The 25,449-nt window shown below is 38.6% G+C and overlaps 1 protein-coding gene across 1 annotated transcript in view; it reads right to left on the bottom strand.

Moving 5' to 3' along the window:
- USP43 (ubiquitin specific peptidase 43) overlaps positions 1-25,449 on the bottom strand; it is a 2,684,284-nt gene that overhangs the window by 190,967 nt on the left and 2,467,868 nt on the right. The window contains exon 10 of the mRNA XM_044068791.1: positions 517-594. Coding sequence (XP_043924726.1) covers positions 517-594 — 78 coding nt within the window. The remainder of the gene's footprint in view (positions 1-516; positions 595-25,449) is intronic.

Below are 25,449 nucleotides of genomic sequence, written 5' to 3'. Positions count from 1 at the left end.
AATTATTGGGGCTTTTCTCCCCAGGCCTTCACTGAAAATGGGACCTTTTGGCCCAGTGGACTTTCTGGTTAATAAATGTCAATAAATCAATCAATAAATCAATAAATAAATAACTAAATAGACTATCCGCATAAGTTAAGAATACTGCAACACTGAATAGAAGGACATGGATGAATTACCGCCATACTACATTATTATTACTATTGTAAAAAGATGCAAACTGTTGCACTGAATATCATAATGGTTATCTAGCTGGTAGACTAAGTTGTTTTATATTATAGCAGCATTGTAGGGCTGGTTCACATATATTGTTGCATCACAGAGTGATGGATACAAATGAGAAATAAAAAAGATGACTATACTTAAGAGTCTGTGCCCGGGACTGTATACTTGAAGACAGCTGGACTAGTAAACCCCCTGGCTGTAGAATATGAGCAGATACACACAACACTATCACAGTTCCAGAACAGTGTGCATAATTCAGCATGCCAAATAAACTTTTCTCTCATTACTCACCGCTCTTTGGTTTGCTGCTCCCACTCAATAACAAGCTTCACATGTGGTGGTCCTCCTGGCCTGCAGAACTGAAGTGCCCTGTAAGAATGCAAAATTTTATTTAAAAGTCAGCATTTTAAAGTTGTAGTTATCAAAAAAAAAAAGTCAAAGCAAGCAATTGTTGCCAGTAGCACCAATAATAATGATTGGAAGGAATAATCATTCCATAGACCATCTGTTTCTGCCTGCTGATGATAACAACAATATGGAAGGAAATAAATGCAATTTTATCTCTGTGTTTCCCTTACAACCCCGTGCCATTTTTAACATAAAGAAGTGCTCGACACTGGATTCTGAGAACGATAAATGATCTGTCATATATTTTATGAAAAACTCATTTTATATTGCATCTTCATCTGACACAGATATAATACAAATCTGAGTAGTGTTATGTGCCAATAACCAAGAAGTACTTACTGAATTCACATTTGTAGTTCAGTCTCTGGCAGTGGACTTAACAGAAAGGCATTGCACAACAGTGGTGTACTCAGTTTTGTAATAACACCTTAATTCATATGAGAGATTAGAATTCAATATCAACTGGATTACTCGACATGTATCCTGTATCAAATATTGATGTGTAAATGCATATTTTCTCCCCATACATAACATTGTAATATAATTTAATTTTGTATTTGAGATCCAAAGAAAGATTATAAAACTTACTTTTGAATGTTGCTGTCAAATACAAAACCCCAGGAGACAAAGCTATTGACATATTTTAGGATGACTTTGAAAAGAACAGCACCATGGACGAAAGTCGGCTACACAAGGTCTTAGGCACAAAGTTCTGTTTCTAAGAACTGGCAGTGAGAAAGCATGCAGCTTCTCAGTAAACCAGTTTGTTTAGATCTCCCTGGAGTAAAAGGTTTGTCATTCTAGAAGAAGACTGGAATTAACCTGAAAATGACTTTGCTATCTGTGAAGTACTTCCATTTCAGTCAGGTTTGTGTTTCTATTAATTGATGTTTAGTTTCCTACCTTTAAAATCTAAGAATACTCTCTTTAAAGTGCTTGTTTTTGGACTGGCTCTACACCAAAATAAATGTACTGCTGTAAAGACCAGAAAAACCCATCTTAACAAATGCCATTTGAAAAAGTGGAAAATAGTTATTACTAAAAAGTGATAGACATACGTTTTGAATGCATGAAGAAAAAACAAAAAGATATATCTGAAGTAAGGCTGTACAAACAGGAACATGAAGCTGAAGAAATCCACAAATCACAGTCAAATGTAAGGAAAGCATTTGCTTTCATCCCTTTCATTAGGCTATGATAGATGGTTTTAAATGTTTCACTCTCATTTCCTCCAAAAGTATAGGGCAATACATGATATTTGCCCTACAGCAGACTTACCAATGGCACTCAGATACACGTCTGAAAGCCATCTTCTTAGTGTAAACAGACGAAGTCCTGGCTATAGCCCTGACTACAATCAAGGAGGAAGTAACAACCTCGGAACTGAAGGAGCTAAGTAGGAAGGGTGAGACTGACTGACCAATGCTAGCCCACTTATCCAGGGGAGTGGCCCTGTCCCCTACATTACTGATACCTGGTAGAGACTCAGTGTGAAAGCAAACCAGCAAGTGGATGTAGATGTTCAGTACAGTCTGACAAGCAATGAAATGCACTATTCACAGATTTTAGCATTTGGAAAATCAAACAAATAGTGCCTTCTAAACCGAATCCTGGCAGTAAATCTCCTTCCTGTGGTTGGGGAGTCAAATCAAAAAACCTCGGTGAAAAACCTCATCCATCTGAAAAGTCATGGAGACAGAAAAAAAAAATAGCAATGTCCCTCTTGAACAGGGTTGCCAGACGTCCCTATTTGGGCGGGACTGTCCCGAGATCAGCAGCCTGATCCCGAGTCCCGCCCTGCCGGTTTAAATCCCGGCCAGCCTCCACTTTGGTTTTTTTTTTTTTTTTTGATTGGCCCATATACCTGGCATACGGGCCAATAAAAAATCGCTAAACATGGAGCTTCTTGTGTTCCGCATTAAAGAGAAGTAGTTCCGTGTTTAACGATTTTTTTAATTGGCAGTTCTGCATTAAACACGAGAAGCTCCGTGTTTAGCAATTTTTGATTGGCCCGTATGCCGGTATACAGGCTAATCAAAAATCACTAAACACGGAGCTACTTGTGTTAAATGCAGAACTGCAATGCATTAAACACGAGAAGCTCCGTGCTTAGTGCAGAGCTACTGCTTTTACTTTTTTTTTTTTGGTCTTCACTTGCCGTGAGAGACCTTTTTTTTCTTTTTGTCCCTACCTGGCTGGTTGGAAATCTGGCAACCCTGCTCTTGAAGTACCATATTTTCCAAAAGAATATAGTAGTGGAAAGATCATCTGCAGCATAACACAACTGAAAGGTTGTCAAAATGAAGTATTATTCAAAAAGCTACTTCTTGTCTGAAGACATCTCTTTATTTGTAAATATTACTTTGCAGGCAGATGAGCACTGCACAGATAATGTATTAAAGCTTGTAATAAAAAGTAGTAGGGAAAACACCAGGCACAGGATTCCCAGGCACATCAAAAGCCGCAGCAGTCCACTCAATGTATATTAAAAAACAAACAGTCTTTTATTCACATCCACTACTCCATAAGATTTAGTGCTTTCGTCTACTGCACCATAGACTTCATCAGAATCAATAAAAAGACAATCACCACTGATATTTATACCATATTCAAGCCAATGAGTTCATTAATTAACAGCAACTACTTCATTAGCTTAAAGTAACAGTAACAACCTGCCATGTGAGTTCCAGTTTAAATTTAAAAAACTGCATATATAAACAGTAAATCTTGTAAACAATACGAATAACCGTAGTTGTTCATAAAAAATATTAAAAATATTAAAAATATAAAAAAACCTGATAGCAATTAACATGTTTTTATGCTTTAAACTTGTGTTCTTGTAATAAATATACCATAAGATGTTCTAATGACAAGCTGAATACAATACATACATAATAGTGTGACATGTTTATGACAATGATACACTCATACTTATTATTATATCTACTATTGACTCAATTTCAGCAGAGATGTAATAGTAATGTTGTCATTAATACCAGGGGCAGAAGTTGCATTTAACAACAACTACCATCTCACCCCTCTCTCTTTAAAAACAGCTATTATATCCCCCCCCCCCCCCCACTGGGCTGTGATATAACTATTTCCACAATTCCAAACCTGAAGGCAGCACTAAGTAAGATTAGCTGCTATATGTCTATAGAGAGCACTCTTTTTGTCCTTTCTCCTTATATTATAAAGATGTTTGTATAGCCTGTTTTAAAAGCTCTACAGGTTTTCCCTGTATAGAATGCAGCACAGGTGTTACACTTCACTAAGTATATCACCTGCTTAGTATTACAGTTCCCTTTCTTAAAATATATCTTTGTTTTATTAACATTCTCTAGAATAATATAGTTGTCTTCTATGATAGCAAAGCACTGGTTGCATCTACCACATTTCCTATACCTTCAGTAGTTCTTTCTTGTGCTTGTATGCCTCTATTATATTCAAATTTATTTTTCAAGTTTGGGGCAGTTTTGTACACGAAGTTAGGCTTGTGCCCCAAGATTCTACAAACCTCGGTGTCACCTTTCAGGTGAGCTCAATTTCGTGTAATTATATTTTTTACTATTTCTGCTGTTGGATTATATTCTAATATCAATGCTCTACTATAACTATTATTTCCCTCTTACCAATTCTGCTCCTAATAATGGTTTATAGGTTTATAGGTTGGTACTAGGCTATCAGCCCTAGGGCCTATACAAGCCTAGCCATAACAATTCTCTGGCTATTTCTTCCCACACTATTTACTTCCTAGGACCCCTGTCTAGCAGGGTGACTGACATGATCCCCGCGGTGAATTTCCTTTCTCCCGTCCAATCGTCAAGGTTCCTTTTGAATAGGGCCAATGAGGCACTCTGCTTGACATGTATGGGCAATCTTCCAGAGTCTGGGGAGTCTCTGGGTCAGGAACCTATCCCTCCAGCATGTTTTGTTTATTGTGATGACAAGGTTTAGATCCCTGGAGCGTGTGGCTCTGATGGATTGCGATTTCTTTAAGTGTAGCATGTCCAACAGCTCTGGGTTTGACATGGCCTTGTATGTTAAGCAGAGATCGCCTCTGAGTAGACGATATGCGACAGAGTATAGCTGGAGTTTTTTAAGGCAGTCAGCGTAGGGCATCTGCTTTAGGCCTGTGATTCTTTTAGTGAGGTATTTATGCGGCCTTTCCACTTGTTGCAGATGTCTTGAGAGGTACATACGAAATGGGGCGTTGTATTCTATAATGGGTCTAATGAGGGATGAGTACAGTGGGACAATGACCTCCTTTTTTCTGGATGAAAAGCCCTTAGTGATGAGGTGTGCCACATAGAAGGATTTCCTGACTGTTGTGGCGATGTGGTTATCGAAGGTGAGACCACTGTCCACCTGTGTCACTAAGTCTCTTATCACACTTTCGGTGTTTAGTATACTGCCACCTATATGGTAATTCATGGGTACATGTTTTTTTCCCAAAGGGGATAACTATACATTTCTTGGCATTGAGCTTGAGCCCATGGCTCTGGCACCAAGCATCTGTTTCTGTAAGGCCCTTTTGTAGAGTATCCACATCATTTGGGGATTCAGTAAGGACTCCCAGTTTGCAGTCATCTGCAAACTTTGTTAGTCAGAGTCCCTTAATGTTGGCCTGTACGTCAGAGAAGTAGATGCCAAAGAATAGCGGTCCCAGGACTGAACCCTGAGGTAATCCACTTGTCACTTGTCTGGAGCTGGATTTGGAGTTGGCTACTTTTACAGTGTGGGTTCTATCAGTAAGCCAGTTAGCAACCCATTGGGTGACATAGGGATTAATGCCCAGCTTAGTAAGTTTATCTATGATTCCAGAGTGGGGGATGGTGTCAAAGGCCTTGGCAAGGTCTAGATAGGCTGTGTGAACCACCTTACCCTTGTCCATGGCTCTGGAGACTGAGTCAAAGAAGTCAATCAGGTTCAGGAGACAAGCTCAGCCATTCACAAACCCAAACTGGGTGAGGTCCAGTGTTTGAAGGCTGCCAATGTCTTTGTTTATAAGTTCCATGATAATACGCTCCATGGCCTTGCAGATAAGGCTCATCAGACTGATGGGACGGTAGTTCCCGGGATCCAAGGTGGATCCCCCCTTGTGGAGTGGGATAACTGTAGCTCTGCGCCACTCAGTGGGCACGAAACCTGAGGTGAGGCTATGATTAAACATAACACTTAGGTGAGGTGCCAGTTCATATTGTAGTTCATGTAGTACACAGCCCGGGATGTCATCTGGTCCCATGGATGCTGTATTCTTAGCTTTGGAGAATGCATTTTTTACCTGTGTGGCCATTATTACCGGAATTTGGCAATCTTTTGGTATTGAGATGGGCCATTTAGGGGGTGAGAGTGGGGTGAAGTTGGCACTGAATCGATCTGCCAGGATATTGGCAATATTCTTGGGATCAGTATATTTAATGCCATTCTGTTTTAGCTCAGAGCAGATCTGAGCATTGCCATTTAGATTCTTGACATAGTTATAGAATGCCTTGTGGTTGTCTTTGGAATCTTTGGCAATTTTATTTTTGTAACCAGCTTTGGATTTGGTTTATATTTTTTGTCCCATTCTCTCATAACATATTGAGAAACATCATTAAGCATAGAAATGGGGTAGCCTCTTTGTCCTTAAACATTCGGCCAATATTGGCAATCTCACTTCTCATCTCCTCAAAGCCAGAGTTCACCCGAGCTGCTATTATACACTGCCCTTTTAGTATACTCTTTTTTTGTTTCCAAGGATGACAACTACTATATTCTAAATAAGAATTACTAAAGGTACTTTTCTGTATATTCTAGATTTAAACCCTTTGTCAGTGTGAGAGATAAAAGTATCCAAGTAAGCTATCCCTTGAATATTATAGGAATGTGTGAACTTTAAGTAAGTACTAGTATGATTCATATATCCTACAAATTCCTCAATTTCTTTGATAGTACCGCTCCATAGAACAAAAATATTGTCCAGGGAAAGTGAGGTTGCCAATATTGGCCGAATGTTTAAGGTCAGAGGATATCCCATTTCTATGCTTAATGATGTTTCTCAATATGCTATGAGAGAATGGGACAAAAAATATAAAAACATTATTAGGAGCAGAATTGGTAAGTAATAGAAATACAGGGTGACATAACAGTTATAGTAGAGCATTAATATTAGAATATAATCCAACAGCAGAAATAGTAAAAAAATATAATTACACAAAATTGAGCTCACCTGAAAGGTGACACCGAGGTTTGTAGAATCTTGGGGCGCAAGCCTTACTTCGTGTACAAAACTGCCCCAAATTTGAAAAATAAATTTGAATATAATAGAGGCATACAAGCACAAGAAAGAACTACTGAGGGTATAGGAAATGTGGTAGGCGCAATCAGTGTTTTGTTATCATAGAAGGCAACTATATTATTCTAGAGAATGTTAATAAAACAAAGATATATTTTAAGAAAGGGAACTGTAATACTAAGCAGGTGATATACTTAGTGAAGTGTAACACCTGTGCTGCATTCTATACAGGGAAAACCTGTAGAGCTTTTAAAACAGGCTATACAAACATCTTTATAATATAAGGAGAAAGGACAAAAAGAGTGCTCTCTATAGACATATAGCAGCTAATCTTACTTAGTGCTGCCTTCAGGTTTGGAATTGTGGAAATAGTTATATCACAGCCCTGGGGGGGGGGGGTATAAAACTATTTTGATAGAGAGAGACGTGAGATGGTAGTTATTGTTAAATGCAACTTGTGCCCCTGATATTAATGACAGCATTACTATTACATCTTTGCTGAAATCGAGACAATAGTAGATATAATAATAAGTATGAGTGTATCATTGTCATAAACATGTCACACTATTATATATGTATTGTATTCAGCTTGTCATTAGGACATCTTATAGTATATGTATTACAAGAATACAAGTTTAAAGAATAAAAACATGTTCATTGCTATCAGGTTTTTAATATTTTTAATACTTTTAATATTTTTTGAACAACAATGGTTATTCATATTGTTTATTTATAACTTTTAGTGTTTTATATATGCAGTTTTCTAAACTCAAACTAGAACTCACATGGTAGAGTGTTACTGTTGCTTTAAGCTAATGAAGTAGTTGCTGTTAATTAATGAACTAATTGGCTTGAAAATGGTATAAATATCAGTGGTGATTGTCTTTTTATAGATTCTGATGAAATCTATAGTGCAGTAGATGAAAGCGTTAAATCTTATGGAGTTTTGAATGTGAATAAAAGACTGTTAGTTTTTTAATATACATTGAGTGGACTGCTGTGGCTTTTGACGTGCCTGGGAATCCTGTGCCTGGTGTTTTCCCTACTACTTTTTATTACTTATTTTTTGCTGGTTGTAAGGGATAACACTGACAGTCAAGGTTTAATCTGTTAAAGCTTGCAACAGTATGCATTTACTTCACTTGTTTAGAGAGGGGGTGTTCTTTGAGATATGTCCACCCTCAGGGGTAGTGCCATCAGTGGGGGATGGATCACCTCTGGGGGCTCAGTCTAGAACATTGCCTTGCAAACATGTTTTACCTGTTTCCAAAGATGTAATAGCTATGTTTCAGCTGTATCTAAGGAAAGATGACAAATCTACTCCAAAAATCTTACACATAAGTGCAGCAAACTGTGGGTGAAATGCAAAATCAAATCCATTAAAAAAAAAAAAACTTGTGCCTTAGTCTATCCCTTCTTTCAATACAGTTATTAAATATTTCCTAGGCAAAAATGTTATAAATTGTTAAAACAAAAAGGAATAACAACTGCTGGGTATGTTTACCTATCAATAGATAGAAAGAAATACAGTCTCAACTTTCTGTAGCAGATTCTGTGGTGCTTTTGTGTACCTTCGTCAGATCTGCATGCAGGAGTTGGGTCTACATTCATCTGCTGATTTCTATAGCTGACAGTTCCAGTGTTAGATGTGTTAATTTAAAATGAGTTAGATATGGCTAATAATGCGGGGTTGATTTAGTGCCTTGTGGGTAATATGGAGCTTGCTAAATTGCCAACTGTATTGAAGAAAGCGATAACATAAGGCAGAAGTTTTTTTTTTTAATCGCCATGATTTTGATTTTCAACCACAGTTTGCTGCACTTATGTTTAAGATTTTTTTTGAGGAATAGAAGAGAAAAAGATGTCCACACACAAAAAAAAAAAAAAATAAACATATGCTTCAGATTGGCAGTGATCTACATCCCTCCACCTTCCCACCTTCCCACCTTCCAACTCAGACAGTAACTTGTAAAGATTGCACCAATATGCTTCACTACAATAAACATCTAGTGGGTCCCTACACCATTGCTCGTCTCTAAAAGTTGTAAATCTCCTCTGTTTTCCACTTAAAATAAAACCAACTGGGTCTCACTCATTAAAAGACTGTGCATGAAGTTAGAATACATTACTAACTTAGTCTTAGACACTGCTTAATATACGAGAGGACATTAGAAATATATGTTTGTTTGTTTTCAGCAGAGGCCCAGGTTTGAGTTTGTGTGTCTTGGGGGGCTGTTGGGACTCAAAAGTGTTTAAGAACCTTTATTGATAAAACAGATATTTACTCAGTATACAACAGGATATTTTTTGCAGATTCAGTTGAAATTCAAAATGGACATACAGAAAGTACAATTACAATGCTAGTCATAGTATTTTTTTAGATAAACCATTTAAATCAATTTAAAATAATTGCATTTTTGATACAGTTAATTTAGTTGCCTAAAAAGATTAGAGGGAGTTAAGAAGCAGTGTAGTTTAGGAAGTATGAATAGAGTGACAGTCAGTGGGAAGCTCATTAGAAGGAAAAGTGAAACAAAACCAGTGGCTCAACCAAGCGCACACTGACCTTTAGTGCTGGAAGATTAGATGGCTGGGGGTTCTGTTCCCCCATCATGTACTTAACACTGACAGTACAGCATTTGGTTGGGGGGGTGGGGTGCTGCTTTCCTGAATGTACTGTTCTATACTCCTAAATGTGCTGTCCTTCTGATGAGTTGTTAAACAGTAGTCCCATCTGCCTGTGTTGGTGGATGCAAAAAATCCCACAGCACTTGTCAGAAAGAAGAGCAAATGAGGCTCCCTGGTGTCCTGGTGAAATTTCTACTAGTCAGTTTGTATACCACCCCAGGTCTTCCCTGAAAAGAGGACATTGACCTAGTGGGACAAACCTGATCGACAAAGAATAAACATATTGTAAAAGTTCTGCTTTATTTATACATATTTAAGATGAGTTCTTGTTGAGTGTTATGATGGGAATTGGAGAATGGTGTACAGGAGTGAAAACTGATGAGAAATGGGTGAGGATACTTAGTGGTATGTAGTAGATAAGGAGGACGGGTCTGCATGTGGTGCATTGAAAGTAGATGTGGTAGGTAAGGAAGATAGGAATCATGCTGTGAATCGGAAGTGGATGTGGTAGGTAAGGAGGATGGGATTACATGCTGTGAACTGGAAGTGGCTGTGGTAGGTAAGGAGGACAGGTTTGCATGTTGTGAATTGGAAGTGGCTGTGGTAGGTAAGGAGGATGGGATTACATGCTGTGAATTGGAAGTGGCTGTGGTAGGTAAGGAGGACAGGTCTGCATGTTGTGAATTGGAAGTGGATGTGGTAGGTAAGGAGGACAGGTTTGCATGTTGTGAATTGGAAGTGGCTGTGGTAGGTAAGGAGGATGGGATTACATGCTGTGAATTGGAAGTGGCTGTGGTAGGTAAGGAGGACAGGTTTGCATGTTGTGAACTGGAAGTGGATGTGGTAGGTAAGGAGGACAGATTTGCATGTTGTGAATTGGAAGTGGCTGTGGTAGGTAAGGAGGACAGGTTTGCATGTTGTGAACTGGAAGTGGCTGTGGTAGGTAAGGAGGACAGGTTTGCATCTTGTGAACTGGAAGTGGATGTGGTAGGGAAGGAGGACAGGTTTTCATGTTGTGAACTGGAAGTGGATGTGGTAGGGAAGGAGGACAGGTTTTCATGTGGTGAACTGGAAGTGGCTGTGGTAGGTAAGGAGGACAGGTTTGCATGTTGTGAATCGGAAGTGGATGTGGTAGGTAAGGAGGATGGGATTACATGCTGTGACTTGGAAGTGGCTGTGGTAGGTAAGGAGGACAGGTTTGCATGTTGTGAATTGGAAGTGGATGTGGTAGGGAAGGAGGACAGGTTTGCATGTTGTGAATTGGAAGTGGCTGTGGTAGGTAAGGAGGACAGATTTTCATGTGGTGAACTGGAAGTGGATGTGATTTATATTATGTCTGAAAGCACTTGTAGGTCCACTATGGATGCAGAGGTGGGAGGGATGATTTTACTGTAGATCTGAAATAGTGTAGGTGAGGAATCTGCCTGATGAAAAGTGGGAAGAAATTCCACTTTTTGGTAGTATACATACTAAGTGTAGAGTCGCTATTGTTGGTAAATGTGTGTGGTTTGAAGGTTTTGAGAGGTGAATATTATCTCTCTTTGATAGAGTACTACTTCAACAACCTCTTGTTTGCTAGACATTTGTGGGGAGTGCAGACAATAATATGGGCTACTTTTAGCTGGTAGAGGGTTGGTTGAGCAGTTCTAGTCAGTTAAGATCTTTGATTGTGGTACAGTGATGTGTTCTGTTTGGGAGATTTAGATTGAACTTTGCAGTTTTCATATAAGAATAATAAAATTTTGTAATCTTGGTTGTATGCAGGTTACTGAAGTTTGAGGAGGTGTACGTGAGACTAGGTAATACAAGGAAATAATCTACGGTAATTTTGACTTGTTTAGCAAGAAAGAGTTTCACTCCATATAGTGATCCAAGTTTTTTTTAACCACATTTGGAATATTATTACAGTCACTCCAAATAATTTGCTTATATTCAATATTTTCATATTGTATGCTATTAATGGGGGGAATTAAGAGGTCATATTTAGTAAAATGTATTGGCAAATTACTGAAAACCATGGCTTTTGCTTTACCTAAATTTAGAGTAGTCCAAAGTGGGCCAGATTGTTTCATCTGTCAGTGACAAATAGAGAGATCTCGAGTTTACTTGTTCTTAAAGTCTTTCGGCTTTTCCTGGTTAGGGGTCACCACAGTGGAACTCATGTCTGCTAATGACTGGCAGTGGATTTTTACAGTGCCAACTTGCCAGCTCGATGCCCAACCTTCAAAGAAGACACACCCATTCATGCTTGTACTTACCTGCATGTCTTTAATGTCACTCGACCGCTGGGAGGACATGCAGACTCCACACAGAAGGTGCTCCATCCGAGAATCGAATGGGAGAATCTATTGCTGTGAGGTGACATCACTAACTGCTGCACCAGCATGGCCTTCTGGAGTTTAGTTGGTACATACTGTTAACAAACTGACAATGGGGTGGGTTAGTAATGGCTTTAATAACAGCCAAAGCATTAGGTATTGATAGTAAAACAAGTAATTATGACTAGAAAAAAAAAGATAGGAATGTGAAAAACCTGCACTAACTGAAACTTGTTAAGTAACCCTTGAGCATTCAGAATGAAGTTTAGAAGTGTTACAACAGAAACAATTGACTTATATTCCTAAGCAAAGCTTGACATATACTCATATAGGAAGGACAATGTCGATAACAGTAATCCGATGGAACAAATATATGACCCATTTGTAAGTGAGCAGGTTTGGGTTAACAGGTATTATGAAAGTGGTTTAGCCACAGAGATAGGCAGACCAGTACTATGTGGTCAGCAGCTCATTTCTGTTTTTGCATGTGTTCTTATCTGCCTATTTCTTGAAAGATAATTTAGTAAAAGTCTTTAAAAAAATCTCAGAAGCACCAGATTGTTTTCACATACAGATTTAAGAACTACCATGAAGTGCAGTCTGAGACAGTGAGTGGCTCCTTATTAATTTTGGCATGAAGAAGGTAGAAAATACTGGTACCTAAACTGGTCTATTGCCTGGGTAAGGCTATACAAGCTCCATGGGGGTCAATGCTATAGCTGTTTTATCCTGGTAGTAGTGAAGTATGCCAGTAGGTTCCCTGAAGCTGTATTTCATATTCTCCACTGCAGCAGAAGTAGCTGATATACTAAGAATCTTCAGTGTAGCAGGCTTTCCAACAGAAGATTTTAAACATCTATAGAAATGCTGACTACACATCCCAACTTTTGACTTCCTTATGAAAAAATGTGGAGTGAGACAGCTGGAAAATATTTCTCACCAATCACAAACTCAAGACTTACTGTAACAGATTAAGTCAAGCTTTTCCTGCATGTTTTGTTTCCATGTTGGGAATTAACTTAAGAGTCCACTTGGTTGCCACTTTTCAGTGTGCTCCATTGTCAAAGAATAACATGACAGTTGGACCTGATTTGTGATAACTTGGATGGTGCATGTCATTCCCATGGGAACATGAGTTGTTATACCCTAAACCAAATAAAATAGCTTAAAGAATTCACTGAAATACAACAGCAGCACTTAACAGTGACTTACCAATGTGGAAGCAATGGTGTGACTGAAAGGAAGTAGCCAGGGCACATACAAGTGGACAGGAGGTGATGGAGGTGATGGCGTGCATTTGTAATTAGCAGAACAACTTACAAGCTCTTCTGGAATAGGTTCATAGATTCATAGGTGTGTACTAGACTAATGGCCCTGGAGCCTTTACAAGCCTAGCCCATAGGATTACCCTGGCATCATGCTACCCGACCTTAGTTCCCAGTGCCTCTGTCAGTAGAGCCACTGGAGTAATACCTGGGGTGAATTTTCTATTTCCCATCCACTCATCAAGATTTCTCTTGAAGACGGCCAGTGAGGTACTCTGCTTGACATGTATGGGAAGTCTATTCCAGAGCATGGGCAGTCTCTGGGTTATGAACCTGTCCCTCCAGAATGTTCTGTTGATTGTGGTAATGAGGTTGAGGTCTCTGAAGCATGTGGTGTGGAGGGACTGGGATTTCTTTAGATGTAATATTTCTAACAGAGCTAGGTAAAACATGGCTTTGTAAGTCAAGCAGCGATCGCCTCTAAGTAGGTGATATGAGACGGAGAATAGCTGGAATTTTTTGAGTCTGTCCATATAGGACAAGTGTTTAAGGCCTAGGATCCTCTTTGTGAGGTAATTTTGTGGCCTCTCCAGTTGTTGCAGGTGTCTAGTGAGATACATGCCAAATGTGGCATTGTACTCGATGACTGGCCTAATGAGGGAAAAGTAGAGAGAGACAATGACCTCTTTCTTCCTGGATGTAAAACCCTTAGTAATTAGATGTGCCACATAGAAGGACTTTCTGACCACAGTGGCAATGTGGTGGTCAAAAGAGAGGTTGCTGTCAACCTGTGTTCCCAGATCTCTTATAACGCCTTCTGTGTTCAGTGGACTACCATCAATGTGGTAATTCAAGGGAACCAGATTTTTCCCAAGGGGGAAGATGACACATTTTTTGCCACTGAGCTTAAGGCCATGGTTCTGACACAAGTCGTTGGTCTCAGTGAGGCCTTTCTGTAGGATGTCAACATCACATAGGGAGTTAATAATAGCTCCCAACTTGCAATCGTCTGTGAACTTTGTCAGCCAGAGTCCCTTTGTGTTGGCCTGGACTTCAGAGACGTAGATACCAAACAGGAAAGGACCCAGGACCAAACCCTGTGGGACTCCACTTATGACTGGTCTGCAGTCTGACTTGATGTCAGCTACTTTCACACTGTGGGTTCTATCTGTGAGCCAGTTTGCAAACCACCTAGTGGTATAGGCATTGATTCCTAGCTTAGTGAGTTTTTCTATGATTCCTGAGTGGGGAATGGCATCAAAGGCCTTGACCAGATCAAGGTAGGCTGTATGAACCACCTTGCCTTCATCCACAGCTCTGGTGACTGATTCAAATAAGTCGACCAAATTGAGCAGACATGATCCACCCTTCACAAAACCGAACTGTGTCGGATTCAGAGTTTGTAGATTCCCTATATCCTTGTTTATTAGGTCCATGATAATATATTCCATAGCTTTGCATATCAGACTTGTCAGGCTAATGGGGTGATAGTTCCCAGGGTCTGTAGTCACTTCTCCTTTGTGGAGAGGGATGACTGTAGCAGTGCGCCACTTATTTATTTATTATTTATTTTATTTTACATTTGTTAACCGGGGGTGTCTGACTGAGTCGAAAAGGCCCTTTTTCAGCAGAGGCCTGGGGAGAAAAGCTCCACAAAGAAAAATTACAGACACATTTAGTTATTTAGACATATCAGTATACACACAAATTACAAGAGACATGTTTTTACAGTGGCATGCGGTACAAACAGTTACAGTGGAGAGAACAATCAAAAACGATATTAATTTTAAAAATAAAGGTAAGTATTTATTTATTATTTATTTTATTTTATTTTACATTTGTTGACCGGGCTAGTCCAACTGGATACATGTCCATTTTCAGTGGAGGCCCGAGGAGAAAAGCTCCAAGATCATGGTTACATAAACAAATACAAGGACAAAGTTGAAACAAGTAAATACACTGACGATTAAAGGCAAAATAAAGCAAGCAAGTAGTTATATATATAATTTAAAGAGATACAGACTTGAACAGACGGACAAACAGGGCTATATTGTGGACCCTTAGGTTTTTGGGTTGGGTGGAGGCTTAGAGAGGCCTAGGTGAGGCAGGGACGTTAGCTATTAGTCTGGATTAGAGCAAGGGCATAACCATTGGGACTTCAGGAGTGCTCTGAGGTGTATTTTAAATTGGTGCGGAGAGGACATAAGTCTTAGGTTGTTTGGGAGGGCATTCCAGGATTTGCCAATGGAATTAGCATATAGTGCTTCACCACCGGAGTTGTTAGATTAAATGGTCAGTACTTGTAGACTTTTGGAAAACCTGAGGGACTTAAGGTTGGAGTACGGGGTAAGTAGTTTGTTCAGTGAGGGGGTTTTATCTGGATGGTTGATAATTTTAAAAGCCTCAGTGAGTTGGTTGAGTTTGAGAATATTAGGCAGTTCTAGCCATTCTAGTGTCCTTAGATTTAGGCAGTGATGGGTGCGATAGGGCATTCCAGTTATGAATCTGGCTATGTGATTGTAGGTAGTAGAAAGTTTATTAAGCTCTCTCTTATGGAGGAAGGAGAATATCGGGGAGGCATAAAGGAGTGTGGAGAGGAGGTGGGTTCGGGCAATTGTTAGTTTGGTGTGCGGGGTTAAGAAGGTCTTTATTCTATACATGGACCCAAGTTTTTTGTTGACCGACTTAATGTTTAGATTTACATGCATATCAAATTTAAGTTTGTGGTCTATGGTCACCCCTAGTAGTTTGGTGTGGGAGACGGGGTAGACTATGGTACCATTGTTGGAGGACACATGGAAGGTTGGATTGTTGGTGTTGGGGGGTTCTATAGCTTGGGCGGTAGCTGGAGTGGGGAAAAATAGAAGTAAGATTTGTGGTGTACAGCTGAACTTTGGAATGCAGGTAGAATACATACATAGTACACAGGTACAGTACATACATTGTAGATTAGCCAGTGTTTGTGAGTAAGATTGAAAAACTATTATAAATTGCTCTAGATTTAGTATGCACTTGTTAGGAACAAAGCCTGAGGTGAGGCTGTGATTGAACAAGGCACACAGGTGAGATGCCAGTTCACTCTGTAGTTCATGTAGAACACAGCCAGGGATATTGTCAGGTCCCATAGAAGCTGTATTCTTGGTCTTGGACAGTGCTGTTTTTACAAATAGACCTTTATTAGAGGACATGAATGCAGTTTTGTCAGGATTTAAAGGGTCAAAGATTACAGCAGTTAACAGCTCATAGTGCAACAGCTCCGTGCTAGGTATGGCCATGTCATCAAAGTTATATGTTGTTTTAGACCTTAGTAACAAGATTTTATGGAAAAATAAAAATGCTACAGAACGTACAGTAGTGCACACTGATAATACTTGTAAGAATCTGCATGCGGTAGCTTGTGAAAATGTACAAAATTTGAAAAATTGGTTATGACAGAAACCTCCAGACTTATGGGTTAAAGATAAAATAGATTCCAGTTCAGCTGACACAACTAAAGTGCTCAGAAAGATATATAGTGTATGGCTAGTTAGAACAAAAAGGGTAACTGTATGCATCTATGTTGTGTAGGGAATACTGGAAATGACAGTCAAGTTAATTCACAGAATAAAGGTTTAGAGTTACAGATATGACAAATGATTTTTTGTGTTATTGTTTTGTTTAGCAGTCATTGTTAAGAGCTTTGTATGAAATTGTTGCAATGCATAAATAATATCTTAATACAGACAGAGACAAAAAGCATTCACAAATATCAAATAATGTTTTGCTAGTTTATGTATAATTTTCAATGCTATATTGTAAAAGTAACAGTACAGTCAAAAGTTCAGATCCCATGCATGAAAAGAATGCATAATAAATATTATGTGTCATTAAAGCCACAGGTTCAACTCTTGGGTAATAAAGGAAATACAAGTACACTTTCAGATAAAGAAACTTCACAAGTAAACTTCTAGAATCATATGAGTTTAAATCTGGTAATAAATGTGTCTATGTAATTGGTTTAAAATTGTATATATTTCATGCAGAAATTGTAGTTTAACAAGCACACCAGATCAGATTATAGGCCAGCTCAGCAAGCTGAATTAAAGACAGTACTGTATTCCATAAGGTGGTATGGTAAAAGTCGATTTAATACAGTTTATGCAGTTACTGTTCTTACTATTTATCAAAGTAAATTGTAAACAGTAATGATAAATTCTTGCAGCATTTAGTAGTACTGAAAAGTTAGATGATGTCAGCTAAAGGCATGGCTATGATAAGATAGTGGGTGGAGTTTCACTCACAGAATGGTATGTTAGAATCAGAGGGTCACAGGAGTAAATGCAAAAAGGTCAACAGTTAAGATGAATTTTATATAGGTGCAGAAATGCAGTGTCAGATTATTACTTTTGTTTCATTTGAGGTTATGACAGGAAAACTGAGGTTTATGTCTGATTAAAAATAAAGTTACAACCTCTCCATGTCACTATAGTACATTATCAGTTTGCGTGCAGACTTGCAAGAGGTTATTAGCAGCAAATGTTGATTTCATGCAGAAAAATGTAAATAAAGTCAGGGCAACAAGCAGTGCTATCAGTTAATAATTGTTAAAGCTGCAAATGTTATTTTAAGGACCTGATACTAAATATAACCAAGAACTTTACCCACCCAGTCTTGTACAAGAGATGAAAAGGAGACATATAAAAGGCCTAAATATAAACAGGACACTTGGACATTAAAGCAGTCCTTTCAATACCTCATCAGTGACTGGGACAATGCAGAGTAAAATTCGGCAAGAGCTATGGTGCAGAAGTCGACTGTCTATCTGTTTCAGTTATTTCTTCAATGTTTGTTTCAAGTTAAAATATATGAGTTAAAGCAAGTATGTAAATGTTCTTATGTTTTCATGCAGTTATATAAAAGTACTACTTTCAGTTTGTGTTTTATCTGTGTTCACACAATACTGACAAAAATCAAGAAAAAGATAGAAGCAACAGCTAAAAGTCTGCACTGAACACAACCAGAAACTAGGAGAAAAATAAAAATCAGTGCAACTACCACTGTTGAAGGCATATAATATTATACTTTAATAAACAAAACAAAACAAAAGCAAACAAAATGGATAAGCACATATCTATTTTGTTTTTGTTTCATTTATTAAAGTATAATATTATAGGTTCATAGGTTCATAGGTTGGTACTAGGCTATCAGCCCTAGGGCCTATACAAGTCTAGCCATAACCATTCCCTGGATATTTCTTCCCACAATATTTACTTCCCTGGGCCCCTGTCTAGCAGGGTGACTGATGTGATCCCTGAGGTGAATTTCCTATCTCCCATCCAATTGTCAAGGTTCCTTTTGAAGAGGGCCAAGGAGGCACTCTGCTTGACATGTATGGGCAGTATATTCCAGAGTATGGGGAGTCTCTGGGTCAGGAACGCATCACTCCAGCATGTTGTGTTCATTGTGATGACAAAGTTTAGATCCCTGGAGTATGTGGCTTTGAAGGATTGGGATTTCTTTAAGTAGAGCATGTCCAACAGCTTAGGGTTTGACATGGCCTTGTATGTTAAGCAGAGATCACCTCTGAGTTGATGATATGCCACAGAGTATAGCTGGAGTTTTTTTAGATGGTCAGCATAGTGCATCTGCTTTAGGCATGTGATTCTTTTAGTGAGGTATTTCTGTGGCCTTTCCAGCTGTTGCAGATGTCTTATGAGGTACATACCAGACAGGGTGTTGTACTCTATAATGGGTCTAATGAGGGATGAGTACAGTGGGACAATGACCTCCTTTTTTCTAGCTGAAAAGCCCTTAGTGATGAGGTGTGCCACATAGAAAGATTTCCTGACTGTTGTAGAGATGTAGATATCAAAGGTGAGACCACTGTCCACCTGTGTCCCAAAGTCTTTCATCACACTTTTGGTGTTTAGTGTATTGCCACCTATGTGGCAATTCATGGGTACATGTTTTTTCCCAAAGGGGATAACTATACATTTCTTGGCATTAAGCTTGAGCCCATGGCTCTGGCACCAATCATCTGCTTCTGTAAGGTCCTTTTGTAGAATATCCACATCATTTGGGGATTCAATAATGGATCCCAGTTTGCAGTCATCTGTGAACTTTGTTAGCCAGAGTCCCTTAGTGTTGGCCTGTACTTCAGAGAAGTAGATGCTAAACAAGAGAGGTCCCAGAACTGAACCCTGAGGTGCTCCACTTGTCACCTGTCTGGAGCTGGATTTGGAGTTGGCTACTTTTACAGTATGGGTTCTGTCAGTAAGCCAGTTGGCAACCCATCGAGTGATGTAGGGATTTATGCCCAGCTTAGTAAGCTTATCTACAATTCCAGAGTGAGGGATAGTGTCATAGGCCTTGGCGAGGCCCAGATAGGCTTTGTGGACCTCCTTACCCTTGTCCACAGCTCTGGAGACTGATTTGAAGAAGTCAATCAGGTTCAGGAGACAAGATCGTCCCTTCACAAAACCAAACTGGGTGAGGTCCAGTGTTTGAAGGTTGCCAATGACTTTGTTTATAAGTTCCATGATAATGTGTTCCATGCCTTTGCAGATCAAGCTCATCAGACTGATGGGATGGTAGTTCCTGGGATCCAAGGTGGATCCCCCTTTGTGGAGTGGGATAACTGTAGCTGTGCATCACTCAGTGGGCATGAAGTCTGAAGTGAGGCTATTATTAAACATAACACTTAGGCGAGGTGCCAGTTCAATTTGTAGTTCATATAGTACACAGCCCGGGATGTCATCTGGTCACATGGATGCTGTATTTTTAGCTTTGAAGAGTGCGGTTTCTACCTGTGTGGCCGTGAGTACCGGAATTTGGTAATCTTTTGTTATTGAGATGGGCCCTTTAGGGGGTGAGAAGGGGGTGAAGTTGGCACTAAATCAATCTGTCAGGATGTTGGCAATATCCTTGGGATCAGTATATTTAATGCCATTCTATTGTAGCTCAGAACAGATCTGAGCATTGCCATTTAGATTCTTGACATAACTATAGAATGCCTTGTGGTTGTCATTGGAATCTTTAGCAATTTTATTTTCGTAACTTGTTTTGGAGGATTTTATGAGGGATCTCAGCTTCTTACTGAGGCTGGGAAGGGAGTTTTTTGCATCCTAGGATTTTCCTCTTTTATGCAACAGTTTCTTCCTTCTGTTGTATAGTTTATTTATGGCAGGGGACCACCAGATTGGCTTCCTTTTTTGGAGGAGAGCATCTTGGTTTTATTTGGGATGGCACGATTCATGCATGAGTGGATGTGCTCGTACAGTGTGTTAGTGTAGGATTCTGCAGTCAGATTTTCTGTTCCCATCTGCATGGATGTCATGAAGTTTGTCACCTCTGACTTGAGTAGCATGAAGTTGGCTTTGGAGAAGTTTTATACAGAGGTTTCCTTACTGGGGGGTGGGGGGGGTGTAGATGTCAAGGGTGATTAGCTTATGGTCAGACCTGACCAATGAGGGGGTGACCACTGGTGTGGAGCATCTATCTCCCATGTTGGTAATGACCAGGTCTAGGATATTGGTGCCCCTGGTGGGACAATGGATTAGTTGATCCAGAGCATTGGAATTTATGAATTCCAAGAACCGTTGGGAAAAGGTGTTGGTACCCGAGTAGTTTTCCCAGTTAATGGCAGGGTAGTTGAAATCACCCAGTATTAGGGTGTTTGGTTGTATCTTAATATTTTCCAGTATGTTTAGAAAGGTGTAGTGAGAACCTTGGGGCATGGTGGGGAATCTGTAGCAAGCTGCAGTTTGGATAGTAGTCTTACCAAGTGTTAGTTACACCTGGAGAATTTCAGATGCATTATGTTGGGCAGCTAGCCTGGAGGTGTGAATATCCTTGGTGAATATGGACACTCCTCCACCTTTAGTGTTTCGGTCTTGGTTTGGTGGCCAAAAAGTCTGGTAACAGTTGTAGCCTGGTATTGCAGGGGTGCTCTCTGGAGCCTTGAACCAGATCTCAGTTACTGCACAGATATCGATGTTCTCCATTTTTAGGAGTGCCTCAAGAGAGTACATTTTGAAGTTTAGACTTCTAGCATTGAGTAGCATTACCTTCAGATTTTGCATGCCTGTGTCTGTTATGGTGATGGTTTTGTCCTTTGAATCTTGCCTAAAAAAGGCACTATAGGGTGGCAAGAGCTTTAGCCAGTAACCTGATTCCCAGAGGTGACAGGTGCAGACCATCTATGACAAAGCATTGTGGTTTGTCGATCATGTCGTCCCATGTAGACAGATACTGAATCCTCTTTGAATGACACCAGAAGCTTAGCCAGTTGCCTACAAACATGGTAGCTGCATTGTTTTTTTTATTTTTTTCCGAAATACTGACAAAAAGGTATTAATAGTTTAGTCTCTAGAAAATAACATTAACAGATTTCAGTTTATTTTTTATTTGTGTTCAGGTAACACTATCAAAAAAGGTATTAAGTGTATAAATGTTCTCATGTTTTTAGATAGTTATATAACAGTACTAGTTTTCAGTTTATTTTTTATCTGTGTTCAGTTAAAACTGTCAAAAACAGTATTAAGTATGTAAACGTTCTCATGTTATTGTACAATTGTACAACAGTACTAGTTTTCAGTCTATCTTTGCTCAGACAATACTGACAGGAAAAGGTACTAATAGTTTAGTTTCCAAAATATAACATTACCAGTTTTCAGTTATGCTTTTATCTGTGTTTAAGTAACACTGGTAAAAATATTCCTTTAATAATACTTTAGTTTTCAGATTATAACACTTATACACAGCTACTTTAGATGTCTAGTAATATAAATTTCAGTCAAGATTCAGAATATGACACTCATACTCAGTTAAGTGTTTAGTATAGTACATTTCAGTCCAATTTCAGAATATAGCATTAATACTCAGCTATACATTTCTGCTTCACATTATTCAGTCATTAATTTTATGGGTAAAGTGACAGAATTATTTATAACAGGCTTATAAAGATAAGTATTTTAAAGAAAAGGGAGTAATTCAATATACTCAGGTTTAATTTAATTAATTTACAGATTACAGTGCACTTTACTGTACATTAGTCAGAAAGTTAAAAGGACATTGATAGTGCAAAGGTTTAGATCTGAAGTACAGAAAGCATAGGTTTTAGTAAACTATTACATGTTATAAATACTTTTAAGACATTTCAGACACAAATTTTGGAGGCAGACATCTATTACAGCACATAGAAGTTAAAAAGGTAAATAGCATTATTAACAAATCTAGATGAGAATTTACAGACATAAGTTAATGCCGTATATGGTAATTATGCTTCAAAACCAGTTATAAAGTTATCCTTTTAGTGCCAATTTCAGTTAATCTTCAGAAAATTGCTATCATGCTCGATAGGCTATACAATAAAAAAGAATAAGGACTAAACAGTATGGTTTAGATCAATGGACAACAGGAAAGGGTTTAATTTGCTAAAAGAGAGAGAGAGACATCATGGTACAATAAGGCACCAGTTCATAAAATACAAAACATAGGCAGTAGACCATATAATTTTACCATTACAGCATACAGAGAGAGGGAAGAAAAATAGGCAGGGTTAACAGTTTGCACTCTGTCTAACTTAAAAGGCTCATGGAGATAGGTTAAGGATGTGTATGGCATGTTCTCCATGCTGTTCTGGAACAGCAGAGTTTAAAAAATTACCTGATCTAATCAGTTTTAGAAACTGCAGAATTAAAAGATACTGATTTTCAGAATAATGTGCAGGTTTTAGACATATCACACGTACATCAGAACTTAGACTTAAAGACTCTATAAAGACTATGGATCTAGGTAATAGGGTAATTACCTCAATCCAAACAGGCCATAAATGCTAAAGTGACACTGAGTGGTCAAAATTAAAATTGCAAGTTTATTCACCAGATAAAGAAAATTTATTTTCAGATTATAAATCTGGTGGCATAAAGCTGTATATTCAAACCAGATTACAGTAGTGAGCAATATAGATATAAGGTAACTACAAGGTGACCACAAGAGATACTAATAATTTTTTGTTTTTATTACTATGGAGCTTTTTTCCTAGGGTCTCCACTGAAAATGGAAAATAAAAAAGAAGGTCCCTGTACACTTTTGTCATGGACCTCAGAAGGAGCTGTTAGAGTGAGGGTATTCTTAGTGAATTCACTGTAGTACATCACGGTAGAATAATAGGCCTGAAAATATAGAGCCAGACTTGTGTTTTCATGCATGCATTTAGTTTCAGGGAAAGACAATTCATTAGAAAGGTAAGGTAAATCATGAGATTTGCAGAAATACAGAAATGCAGAAAGGTCCTTTCTCAAGGGAAAGATGTACTTGCAATGGAATGATAAATAAAGTACATGCAAGACAAGGCTTGGGAAAACAAGGCTAAAGAGATTTGTAAAACATTACAGAGTTTTTGGTAATATACTTCAGATACAGCCAGTGAACGCCAGCATTCCAAAAAGGAAGTTAGCATTTGGACTTCAGAACAGACACACAAGCCAGAGTACAGAAGTCAGGTTAAATATTCATACTAAAAGACTGTTTCAGTTGAAATTATTCAGAAGAATCAGAATACACCTGCAGAAACTTTGGATATATTTATCAGCACTGTTACTGTTATCCAGCATTCCAGGATTTCTACAGAATGTTATTGTTTATCAGCATATTATTAAAACCAGTATTCATAGTTATCATGTAATAAGGACATATTAACCAAACTACAGTGTTTGCAGAATTCATTCTGAAAAGTGCACAAGACTTGGCCCATAAAGGAGAGACTGGCACCTGTTCAGCAAAAGCTTGGGTAATCATCAGATAAAGATTTTCCTTCCAGTCTCATTTCAGTTGTTTCCAGTTAATTCCAGTACACTACAGTCTTATCCATTCTTTCAGTATTGTAACTTAAAATTAACAGTGTCATAAGAGAATGCCAAGATAGGTGATACAATGGTGCATCTGTTAGCACTGAAGCCTCAAAACTCTTGCTTCTTCAGTCCATTTCCCTTTGCTTGCCAACTGTCAATGTGAGTTTTTGCATGGTATACCAGTTTTCTCCCACACAAAGACAAATAAGTAGTTGAACTTGCTATCTTCCAAGTTACCCATAGGTTTGAGAACAGGGTATGTGCATGTGAATGCACTATAACACCCACAACTTGCTAGGAGAGGGTGTGGTTCTTGTATGACACTGAACAGGTAAATGCAGGTATTAGAGACCAAACAAATAAATACTTCTCAAAGGAAAGATGCCCTATTGTTTCAGTATATACACAACCTCGAATGAGAACACCAAGAGGAAGTCCCAGGTAGATCACCTAGGTTAAAGAAGTTAATACCCTCTGTGGTAGCATAGTGTTGTTAAGAGCAGCTGTCATCCACTCTAGTAGATGTTGTTAAGAGAGGCTAAAAATGATCACTTGCATGCCAGGATGTATATATTTAAGATGGCACCTCACAGACATTGGCACTCGGACGGTAGTGGGTAGGGCACCATCTGAATGGCTCAAATGAGAGGAACGAGCAAGAAAAGCTAATGAGATGAACTTTTAATTTACAAATCTGAAGGTTCATGGGATTCTCACCAAAAAGAATGATATCATCAGTTTTGGGTGGACTGCAGAGAGAACTGAGATGTCTCCTGTATACAAGGAACATCTGACGCATTGGCACTCTTAAACTGGACAATATTCTTGACTACCATCTCAAAGAAAGGTCACTTCCAAGTATTACTTACATCAAAGTGAAGAACAGTCTGTTCCACTGCACTTAGTTTATTTGAATTTACTAGAATGTACCCCATCAAATTAAATAATTATTTGCCACAGACCAGTAAACACTGGGGCAGGAGAATTTTTCCTCGACTACACATGAATCAACATGCAGACTTTGAGAAGGAAGTGTAACAATAAAAGCTGAAATAAAATGCTAGATTGCATGGTAGATGTATTGTATCTTGGTAACAGAGGAAATTTAGATCTATAAAGATGGAGTCCATGAGATTTAGACAATTATTATATAGCCTATCTTTCATATGAAAAAGCAACTAACTGAATTTTTTGTTAATATAATTTTTTGGCAATTTCCTCTCACAAGAGTTATACTTCCATTCTACCACCAAAAAACTGTTACTCTAGGACACAATAAGAGATTGCTGAAATCCAGAAATCATTACCACTTTGCAATGGATGTTTAGAGATTTTGTGATACTCTTAACACACACACATTTACCACTGTTGATCAGATAGCATGGTGCAGTGCCTTCCATAGTAAATTGCTATAGATACATGCTTCCAGACACCTGTGATGCACAAATGAAATGGCAAGAACTCCTTAGTGGGTTTTCACTTTGTTGTATTCTTAT

The sequence above is a fragment of the Protopterus annectens genome, chromosome 4.part0 (genome assembly GCF_019279795.1).
Source record: "Protopterus annectens isolate FY-2018-M chromosome 4.part0, PAN1.0, whole genome shotgun sequence".
NCBI lineage: Eukaryota > Metazoa > Chordata > Ceratodontiformes > Protopteridae > Protopterus > Protopterus annectens.
The sequence above is the reverse complement of the archived record's forward strand: the minus strand, read 5'-3'. Positions and strand labels throughout refer to the sequence as shown.